The following is a 12,162-nucleotide window of genomic DNA, read 5'->3' as shown; positions in this document are numbered from 1 at the left end:
ACTGGAACGGGCTGTCCAATGCTTAGCTACAACCAAAAGTGTGTAAAGCGGAGTGAGTGAGACAGGCATACCGTGTGGGATTCCCTTCTCTCTCGTACTCATACATTCAAGCAGGTTGTTGCAGCTCTTGAGTACGATTTTTCATTTTTAAAGTTTAAAAACGGATTTGAATGATATTAGGGCTATTAGTATTAGATCACAACCTTTCTCTTAAATATTGTGATATTTGTAGTGAAATGCGTAGAATTGAATAAATTACGACCGAAAAATGGTGATGTATTGTGTTGCATTTGGATGCAAGAATGGGCATGTTAAAGGAAATGAAATACCATTTCACAGGTAAGTCAACAATTTTTATTCTGTTAATTAATTTGAAGAAATCTTTTGTTTTACATACATTTCCAATACTTCTTTCTATATTGATCAGTTTATTGACCAAAAATAAAACAGCAAATTTGGTTATATTCCTAGTAAGTTATACTGTACTGTGATAGTTTCTATGTTTATTGAAAATTTCGGCCTACTTTATAGCATCTAAAATAAAAAACATAGTTGAAGAACAAATTAATCCTTATTCAAAAAAGAATAAATAATATCTGATGCAGAAATTGTGAATGTTTCCCTACAAAGACTATCATTCATTCTATCACATTCTATGTATGATGTAATTATGGATATAAATTTGGTGTTAAGCATCAGCATATAGTCTAATGATATAGTATATTTATCATAATATTTGTATACGGTATATTATAATTTTTTTATGGTATTAATATAAATTTAGTGTAAGTAGCAGCATATAATACTAATAGAATCTGATAGTATAATACTATAATCTAATAGAATCTATAAGTACGAAAAAATAAACATTTAATGAATTTTGTGTAAACACAGCTTTACAATAATGATTAATAATTCTGTGTTATCATCATGAGATGACATAATTTATTTTAGGTACCTACTTTTATTTTGAAAAATATGATATTGCTATCAGCTGAATTGTAATTAATTTTTGAAATCTTCCCATTTCAAATAATTTAATAATCGTTCATTAAAAATAATTTTATGTGTATAATTATAAGTGTATTATTGTTTATATAATTTTAATTATAAAATAATTATATTAGCATATTTTACTGTTTGCTTATCATATGGTCATAATTATAATACAATTGATATAATGTTTCTTCATAGATTTCTTTGCATCATTTCTGAAACTCCCTCACTGATTTGAAAATATGTTATCAGAATACCTAGTATATTGCTATCATTACATAATTTTATAATCCTGTGTTATTGAATCATCATAATTTATATTATTTACCTACTTATTGTGAAAAATATGAGATTGGACTATGAGCCTGTTTTTTTATTCCCAATCATTTCTGACAGTTATATTTGTCCTTGTTAAATAAATAAAAATAAATAGATAATACGCTTCTCTTGAATCTGGCCCAAAGTTATTCCCATGCTTGTGAAAAGTTGACAATACTAAAACTACTGCAGTCACAAATAAAAAAATTATTTTTATTTATTAATATTCAACCTATTTCATTATTTTTGCTCTCAAAAAGTTAACAATGAACTGCTTAATAGAGGAAAAATAACGCTTCCGTGGAATAAGACATACAATATAGAAATAAAATAGAAATTGAGACTGTGCAATGCATTCTCCCATAAGAGCCAAGCGTACGTAACAAAATGAACGAATCCCACAGCAATGCGGGTTGCCTATCTTACCAGCTGCCTCACTTTTTTTGTGTTGCTAGTCCATTCCAGTTAGTTTAGAGTTCACTGCTGTGAGCAAGGTCTATAAAAATACAGGTCATGACACTCCTGTTCCTTATGGAGCGGCCATTTTAATGGGTCTTATGGCGGTTCATTTGAAAATCCAATCTAATTCAATTTGCTCTTAACAAAATTATGCATTTTAAAAATAATATTCTAGCTCAGATAATATTATGTGTTTTAAACACACATGCACCATCAACACCATAATGCACATGTAAATAGCGGTAGCCGCGCATACGCAAATGTCTACCGGAACGCGAATGGAGTTACGGTTACCGGTTACCGTAACTGTAGCCACAGCGATTTCAAAAAGCGTTTCAAGTTCCCGATCAGTTAAATCTAAAAATCAACAATTCAGTTCCTAGTTGGAATTTAAATATTATTATTCTGTCGGAACAATTCATTTTACAATTCAAAGCCAATCAATATCCCTTGAACAATATTACAAAATAACACATCATGTTATATAGGTCTGTGAACAGTTCTGTTTAAAGGTCTGTGAACAGTAGACCTCACGCAGTATTCTCATCCACAAGTACGGTACCTGATTGAAACTATAGACCCACAGAATTAGTATAGCACCTGAAACCGTAAATATCGAAAAGTGAAACAAAAAAAACCACAGCCTCGATTTTAATCTTTAATAGCTCAAATTGTTCGTTAGGATGTGTAGAAAAAACGCTATAAGTTTTCAGGGCGGGGAAAATTGAATATAACCCTTTAAGGGTTAAAAAAGGGGTAAAAATGGGTAAAATAAAAAAGTTATGAAATTTCGAAAAAAAGCGAAAATAATTAATTAAGGCCCAAATTTTTGAAATATTAAAAATTAGTTAAATACCAATGTGAGATACAAAATGAGCCCAACGTAAGGGTTAAAAATCTGGTGTGGTACACTCACACAACTTTCCTTGCTCATATTCGAAACTACGATCAGACTTTTGTATATGTGTATATATAATTGTTTTCAGAGTACTTTTTCCTTTGTGTAAATTGTGAAATTCAATGATTTTTTTAGTCGTCATTTTTTTAAAGTCGTCAAAACAGCTGTTCTACAGATGAAATATCTCGACTATGTGTTCTTTTTATGAACTGCTCTACCTACCTACCTCATGCACGAGAAGGAGGTTACAAAGTCCTTTCTCAAGGATGGGGTGGACCCCCATTAGTTTCCCAGAAAGGAGACTCATGCCAGTTAATAGAGCTGATAAATAACTATACAGAGTATGAATTTGAAAAAAATCGGTCAAGTTATTTTGAAAAAATCATGAAAAACATGGTTTTTTAGTAATTATCCGCCATTTTTCTCAAGAATATTACGGAGCTCCTGCAATTTTCCAAGGAAAAAATCATCTCATTTGATAGGACTTATGAATAGCTACCCATGGCTTGAATTTGAAGAAAATCGTTAGAGCCGTTTTCGAGAAAACCGTGAAAAACCTGGTTTTTGGTCATTATCCGCCATTTTTCTCAAGAATATTACGGAGCTCATGGAATTTTCCCAGAAATGAGACTCATGCCAGTTGATAGTGCTTATGAATATTATCCATGGTATGAATTTGAAGTAAATCGTTAGAGCAGTTTTCGAGAAAACTGTGAAAAACATGGATTTTTAGTCATTATCCGCCATTTTTCTCAAGAATATTACGGAGCTCCTGAAATTTTCCCAGAAATGAAACTTATGCCAGTTGATAGGGCTTAAAAATAGCTATCCATGGTATAAATTTGAAGAAAATCGTTGGAGCAGTTTTCGAGAAAACCGTGAAAACATGGTTTTTTAGTCATTTTCCGCCATTTTTCTCAAGAATATACGGAGCTCCTGAAATTTTCCAGAAATGAGACTTATGCTAGTTGATAGGGCTTATTAATAGCTATCCATGATATAAATTTGAAGAAAATCGTTAAAGCCATTTTCGAGAAAAACGTGAAAAACATGTTTTTTAGTAATTATCCGCCATTTTTTCCGCCATCTTGAATTGAATTTTATTGAATTTCTTATTGTCGGGTCCTCATGGTATAGGGCCTTAAGTTTAAAATTTCAAGTCGATCGGTTAATTAGGAATGGAGTTACGGTTACCGGTTACCGTAACTGTAGCCACAGCGATTTCAAAAAGCGTTTCAAGTTCCCGATCAGTTAAATCTAAAAATCAACAATTCAGTTCCTAGTTGGAATTTAAATATTATTATTCTGTCGGAACAATTCATTTTACAATTCAAAGCCAATCAATATCCTTGAACAATATTACAAAATAACACATCATGTTATATAGGTCTGTGAACAGTTCTGTTTAAGTTTAAAGGTCTGTGAACAGTAGACCTCACGCAGTATTCTCATCCACAAGTACGGTACCTGATTGAAACTATAGACCCACAGAATTAGTATAGCACCTGAAACCGTAAATATCGAAAAGTGAAACAAAAAAAACCACAGCCTCGATTTTAATCTTTAATAGCTCAAATTGTTCGTTAGGATGTGTAGAAAAAACGCTATAAGTTTTCAGGGCGGGGAAAATTGAATATAACCCTTTAAGGGTTAAAAAAGGGGTAAAAATGGGTAAAATAGAAAAAGTTATGAAATTTCGAAAAAAATGCGAAAATAATTAATTAAAGGCCCAAATTTTTTTGAAATATTAAAAATTAGTTAAATACCAATGTGAGATACAAAATGAGCCCAACGTAAGGGTTAAAAATCTGGTGTGGTACACTCACACAACTTTCCTTGCTCATATTCGAAACTACGATCAGACTTTTGTATATGTGTATATAATTATAGTTGTTTTCAGAGTACTTTTTCCTTTGTGTAAATTGTGAAATTCAATGATTTTTTTAGTCATCATTTTTTTAAAGTCGTCAAAACAGCTGTTCTACAGATGAAATATCTCGACTATGTGTTCTTTTTATGAACTGCTCTACCTACCTACCTCATGCACGAGAAGGAGGTTACAAAGTCCATTTCTCAAGGATGGGGTGGACCCCCCATTAGTTTCCCAGAAAGGAGACTCATGCCAGTTAATAGAGCTGATAAATAACTATACAGAGTATGAATTTGAAAAAAATCGGTCAAGTTATTTTGAAAAAATCGTGAAAAACATGGTTTTTTAGTAATTATCCGCCATTTTTCTCAAGAATATTACGGAGCTCCTGCAATTTTCCAAGGAAAAAACTCATGTCATTTGATAGGACTTATGAATAGCCATGGCTTGAATTTGAAGAAAATCGTTAGAGCCGTTTTCGAGAAAACCGTGAAAAACCTGGTTTTTGGTCATTATCCGCCATTTTTCTCAAGAATATTACGGAGCTCATGGAATTTTCCCAGAAATGAGACTCATGCCAGTTGATAGTGCTTATGAATATCTATCCATGGTATGAATTTGAAGTAAATCGTTAGAGCAGTTTTCGAGAAAACGGTGAAAAACATGGATTTTTAGTCATTATCCGCCATTTTTCTCAAGAATATTACGGAGCTCCTGAAATTTTCCCAGAAATGAGACTTATGCTAGTTGATAGGGCTTATAAATAGCTATCCATGATATAAATTTGAAGAAAATCGTTAGAGCCATTTTCGAGAAAAACGTGAAAAACATGGTTTTTTAGTAATTATCCGCCATTTTTTCCGCCATCTTGAATTGAATTCTATTGAATTTCTTATTGTCGGGTCCTCATGGTATAGGGACCTTAAGTTTAAAATTTCAAGTCGATCGGTTAATTAGGAATGGAGTTATCGTGTTCACAGACATACACACACACACACACACATACACACACACAGACCAATACCCAAAAATCATGTTTTTGGACTCAGGGGACCTTGAAACGTATAGAAAACTTGAAATTGGGGTACCTTAAATTTTTTTGGAAAGCAATACTTTCCTTACCTAGGTAGTAGGGCAAGGAAAGTAAAAACATAAGTCAGGCATGCAAAGTGGGCTTCATTCAACCTCCGCCCGCTCACATACCAAAAAAATCTGATGTGGTACACTCACACAACTTTCCTTGCTCATTGAACAGTAAGCCCCATTCTTAAACAAAAATAATTCAGGGGAATAACATAATGACGATTGGCGGCAACATATTTGAAACTACGATCAGACTTCTGTTAAGTGTAATTGTTTTCAGAGTACTTTTTCCTTTGTGTAAATTGTGAAATTCGATGATTTTTTGAAAGTCGTCAAAACAGATGTTCTACAGATGAAATATCTCGTCTATGTGTTCTTTTTAGGAACTGCTCACCTACCTAGCTCATGCACGAGAAGGAGGTTACAAAGTCAATTTCTCAAGGATGGGGTGGACCCCCATTAGTTTCCCAGAAAGGAGACTCATGCCAGTTGATAGAACTGATAAATACAGGGTATGAATTTGAAAAAAAATCGGTCAAGTCATTTTTGAGAAAATCGTGAAAAACATGTTTTTTAGTAACTATCCGCCATTTTTCTCAAGAATATTACGAAGCTCCTGCAATTTTCCCAGAAATGAGACTCATGTCAGTTGATAGGGCTTATAAATAGCTATCAATGGTATAAATTTGAAAAAAATCGTTAGAGCCGTTTTTGATAAAACCGTGAAAAACATGTTTTTTTTAGTAATTATCCGCCATTTTGAATTCAATTCATCGAATTTCTTATTGTCGAATCCTCATGGTATAAGGACCTTAAGTTTAAAGTCAATCGGTTGATTAGGAATGGAGTTATCGTGTTCACAGACATACACACACACAGACCAACACCCAAAAATCATGTTTTTGGACTTAGGGGGCCTTGAAACGTACAGAAAACGTGAAATTAGGGTACCTTAATTTTTTTTGGAAAGCAATACCTATGGTAATAGGGCAAGGAAAGTAAAACAGTTGGAATCAACTTATCAGTCCACATGTTTCAAGTGATGTGTGTTGTATTTTTGAAATTGAAGAGCTCGATTCCAAACGGGCCTAAGTCCATTTTTGTGGAAATCGAGATATCAGCTGATTATTGAACCTTATACATACATAGACCTTCATTCCTACCATACTAACTACTACAAACTATCCTTAGTCACTGCAAAATAAATATCACAATATCACGTTTTTTTCCAAAGTGTATCTAAGTCCATTGCTGTTTCTTTCCATTCCAACCTTAGTCCTTTGCGCATGCGCAGGCATCTTTTTCTGTCGGTCTGTCTACAGATTGAAGCCTAACTACCATTTTTACTTCGAGATCAGCGCGTTTTCAAGGGAAGAGAACAGTGAAAGTCAAGAATACATACACTGGGGATTACCAAGAACATCAAGTGATCAAGAAAATTTATTCAAAAAAATTGGCAAAATATATTTAACTCAGCAAATACAGCACTTGAAGAAACTTATCATATTAGTGACATGAAGAAGGTCCGAGTCCAAGTTTCTTTCCAAAATGTCACCAAGTCCATGGCCTTAGTGACATTTTGGAAAAAAAGCAAGGAAATTAACCTATTACACAGAAATTACTTCAAAATATGCAACATTATTGTATGGAATTCAAAATACACACTTTATAAATTGGATTATAAACATTTTCCAACATTTAAGTGATGACTATCAGAAAATCGATTTCCTGAGAAAAACACTTTTGTGACTTGGGCCCGTTTGGAATAGAGCTCTTCAATTGTAGCTATCAGGGACTGGACACACAGACAGCTATCAATCTGTGGGCAGCGGTCTCTTGATTGCTCTCTATATGTCCAGGCCTCCAGCCCCTCAGATGAAACATGAACATTCATATTCCCGGTTGCACAAAAGCCAGTTAAATTTTAATCATGATTGAATACCTCTAGAATCAATAAAAGAAGATGGTTACGAGGAAAAGGCTTCTCTGATAGGTTCTCGTGGCATTTAATCACGATTGTGTTGGTTTATTTTTTTTATTTGGGTATTTTTGACTTCAAATTTTCTGAAATAAATAGATTTTTATCAAGTTTTCAGTAATTAAAAGGTTCAATATTGAATTCTAATCAAGTATTTCATCCTTCTAGATTCGAAATTTCTAGTTTTGACAGAAAATTGAACTTTAAAATTCTTGTAAGTGAAATGTAACTTATATGTTTTCGAAATGATACTGTTTATAAAGCCGTGCCCACACTGAACAAATGTTCGACATATATGTTTGGCAAACATGTTTGTTGAGGAGCTCAGGGAAAACATTTTAAAAAGTTTGGACAATCATTGTTTGTCAAACAAAAAATTTGCCTAAACTGTTTCAACAATCATGTTTGTCAAACATTTGTTCAGTGTGGATAAGGCTTAAGATTTCGGAGAAGAGCAGTTTTGGGCTGAGCCAGTTGCTCTCCCAACAATGCTATATAATTTGCAATTAATTATATTGATAAATTAAATGAAATTAAGATTCAACAGGCTTTTGTGAAACTGGGTCATAGTCTTTTCAGTAAGTTTCCGGTTCTTTGATGATATCTCAAAAACTACTGCAGCTATCGGCTTGAAATTGGTTTCAATGGATGTTTTAACATCGTTTCCATTGAATCAATCCTATTTTAAACATTGAAAATCTTTTAGCTCTTCGAGAAAAAAAATTTAGATTGTTGGACATAGACGATTCTTTCGCAATAATCCGCAATTTGCGGGCCATCTAACATCACTATCCTAAATTTCCATGGAGAATCACGATTCATGCTTATTTTTCCTATTTATGATATCGAGGAACAAGTTGTCATGCTGGCGCTTCAAGTCCTACAATGTTTCCTAAAACATTCGTGTGGCAACTTTTTCGTATCTTCCATAGTTTTCGAGTTAACCGCTCTCAAAGTTGTGAGTTCTTGAGAAAAACCCGTTTGCCTCCATTTTTGCTACTTTTGGACTTCCAACTTTTCAATTAATAATGAAAAATATCTATGTTAATTATGAGATTATAGAGCATTAGATTCCCTTCAATTTGATGCATCTATTAAGGTGCGTACAGATTTACGCGCCGCGAACATGAGAAATTCACTTTTAATCAGCTGATGCCAAGCTTTTTATATCTGTATCTTATCGTTTCTGTAAAAATACAGATATAGTCAGCTGATTAAAAGTGAATTGCTCATGTTCGCGGCACGTATATCTGTACGCACATTTAGCTATTTTATGCATTTTCGTAGGGAAAATTATCAATGTTAATAATTATGAGATTATAGAACATTAGATGCTCTTCTATTTGATGTATAATTTCACTATTTTATCCATTTACCTACGACTGTTGCAGCTTGTTTAAGAGTGAATTCTTCAGTTTTTCAACAACATATCAATTATTGACAAAGGAATTTATTCATAAAGTGAATGTTTAGAACTTTGACTTTGCAGCTTTGTTGGGTCTAGTTAGGTGGTGAATATATCAAAAGTCCTTATGCTAAAGCCTTAGCTAAAGAGTTTAGCCTTATGCTAAAGAGTGGGGTATCTTGGAAACAATGCGTTCTACCGATGTTAATAATAGAAGCTTATTGATAGAAAACTTACCAGTATGCATTCAAATGTTGAAATTGTTCATTGATAGGTTGATGGTTTTTAGGTTCCCAGGCAAGATACAATAAGATAGATACACTTGTTGGAAATGAGTTATTTTTTAATGACAATTATTACCATGATCTAAAAATAAATAATTACCATATATACACGTAACTACACGAAATTTTACAGAGTACCGTACATTAAATGATGACATTGAATAATTTAATAATGCATTTATTAAGTGAACAAAAATTTATTGAAAACAGGGGATCTTTGGTGAGTGCATTATTCAATTTCAATTCCAACTAAATATTACATTCTCATCTCATTGCATTATAATTTAACAATTTATAGTTGCTTCTAATGACACTTTTCATTCAAGAGAGTTGTATAACATTTAATGGCTAAAAATAACGAGAATTTGTATTAGAATCAATATCTATTAGTAGTCGAAAAACTATACTTTAGTTCAATTATCTACGAGTAGTATATTGTGTAAGGTCATTCATAAATCCAAAGAATGATTAGGCCTACCGGTATCCATATTCAATGCCATTATCAGTTGACTAATACATCACTTTTTATCCACTTCATTATCACTAAAGTCTGAATCACTGGACTCAATATAGAAATCATCGACGCACGATCGAGGCTCGCTTGACTCCTTCAATGAGATCGTTGACAGTAACCTGCAAACAATTACAATCAACTACAATTATTAATAAATACTAAATTATTAGTAGACCACTATTACATAATAATTTGTTATCGAAAATTTAATGTGTAGAATAATAGAATAATATGGGTGAGAAACGAGTGTATCACACAGTATTAGATTACAAATACAATGTTTAACATAATTTTCAGCAATGCCAAGCTTGAGAAAAAAACTAGAATAAAAAAAAAGAAATGCGAATGGCTCATTCATTGCTGGTAGGGAAGGTCCCACCTCGCCACAATGTATAATTAGAATAAACACAGCTAATTATAAATATAAGTTTGATGGAAAAGAACATATTTGAGGAAAAGACGTCTTAAAATCTTTGGTCATATCATGAGGCTTCCCAATCATAGAATTATTAAAAAGATAGTAGAATATGTAGCTTTGCTTGTCAATTGAGGGGGATGGATTGAAGACGTTAAAAATATATAGTATTTATTGCAAAAATAAATACAGTATTTGCAAAAATAACTGATAATGAAATTACCAATCAAAATAGTTTTATTTATTTATTTATTGGATAGAGTAAACAATACAGTACTCGGAAAAAAACAGGCTATTGCCCAAAACTTCTTCAATTTCCTAATTTTGTCTTAAATTGTCCAAATATTATGTAGGTTTAGAGCAAAAGTAAATGAATGGGGAATTATTACAGTGTTATAACAAGATGGAGTGAAGAAAGAATAGCTGAATTTTCTCGAAAATGTTTTAAAAAAATTAAAAGCTGGTGGAAAAACAAGAAAAATACCAAGTCTGATCAACAATCATGAATCATACTCGGCACCTTACATTTCGGGAGCTCGACGGCTAATAATAATAATAAATAATAAATTTGAACATCGACAGCTACCTATAGAAGTTCAAACACATAATTCAATTTCATACATGAGATTCAATGAATTTGACAATGGATGCTTTTAAATTACTGTATCTAAAATTGAATTCTATTTCAATTGATTTAATGTAAACAGAAGTGTGAATCCAGTTTTTCAATTTATTTCTGCTCTGTTTGGCAGGAATAGAATAGCCTTCTATAGGTTCTTATGAGAGTGTTTCCATATTTCCAGTCTGCCAATATATGAATTCTCCCATTAGAGCCAAGGGAATCTTATTTTTTCCAAACAGAGCAGGAATTCATTAGGAAAGCGGAAATTGAGCCGTTAGATGTACAAAGCAGAACTGAGTTGTTGACTAGCTAGTTTTTAAAAATGAGTGTGTAACTATTCCAAATTCTCCAAACTTCTGGTACTATCGATTACATTTCTCTCCATGTGATTTGTTTCTGATTAAATTTCTCTTGACTTATCAAAGTTGAATTATTATTGACAAGTCCATTATTTTCATGAATGTAGAACTGGGTAGTATAACTGGTTGAAAAATGCATGCAATGATTTACGACACTCCTTCAAACGAGATCTGGTTAAAAGGAATTGTAACTTGTATAAAAATAATTTGGTAATAGAACAAAACAGAATCCTATTTTGTTAGCAGGATTGATTTTGTTAGTAGACTACGAGTCTACTCATAAGAGTAGAGAGTACTCAGAGAGACTAAACATGGACGGAAAATAGGGGGAGGTTTAAGCGAAAATTGAAAAGTTGAAAGCAAAACTGGAGAAAAGAAAGTTTGAATGTTAATGTGATGACAGTATTGTATAAACCAATGCCAGCCAGATGCTCATGTTAAGAATATTGGTTTCATCAATTGTGTATGATGTTTCTCAACAAACAAAGCCGAATTGAACATAAACATGATGCCATTAAATCAACATCACCTTCACCTGCTAGCTTTGTAGCAGCCTTCACTCGTGTCAACTGATGGCAAATTGTAGGCCTACACTTGTCCCGGCCAATAGTATGATCACTAATTAATTTGTGTTCTATGTTGTGAACGATGAACAACGAATAGCTCTGTTGCCTCTAATGAATGACTTATGTAGGGTAATTTACAATTTGGTGTGTGTGTCATGTCATAGATTAACATGCAAGCTTGTCCTGGAAACGAAATCGGAAATGCACTAAATCAAACTTATGTTAATGTGATTTTAATTTATATTGAAATACTTCAATACTTGATTTCTGCTATCAATATCATTGCTAGTTTTTTATATTAAAAGTTCCAATAAGCAAATGAAATATCAATATAGGCTATTTCCTAGTCATATTCGATAATTAGGTGAGAAAATGTCATTTTTTTGAAATGGAGA

General features: G+C 32.6%; 1 protein-coding gene across 1 annotated transcript in view; it reads right to left on the bottom strand.

Moving 5' to 3' along the window:
* Positions 1–9,329: 9,329 nt before the first annotated feature.
* LOC111054562 (cytosolic carboxypeptidase 1) overlaps positions 9,330–12,162 on the bottom strand; it is a 151,917-nt gene continuing 149,084 nt past the window's right edge. Inside the window, exon 26 of the mRNA XM_039420150.1 lies at positions 9,330–9,924. Within this exon, the coding sequence (XP_039276084.1) occupies positions 9,810–9,924 (115 nt within the window). The 3' untranslated portion in view covers positions 9,330–9,809. The remainder of the gene's footprint in view (positions 9,925–12,162) is intronic.

This window comes from Nilaparvata lugens, chromosome 2, assembly GCF_014356525.2.
Source record: "Nilaparvata lugens isolate BPH chromosome 2, ASM1435652v1, whole genome shotgun sequence".
Classification (NCBI taxonomy): domain Eukaryota; kingdom Metazoa; phylum Arthropoda; class Insecta; order Hemiptera; family Delphacidae; genus Nilaparvata; species Nilaparvata lugens.
Note: the sequence above shows the minus strand (reverse complement) of the source record. Positions and strands in the feature narration are given on the sequence as shown.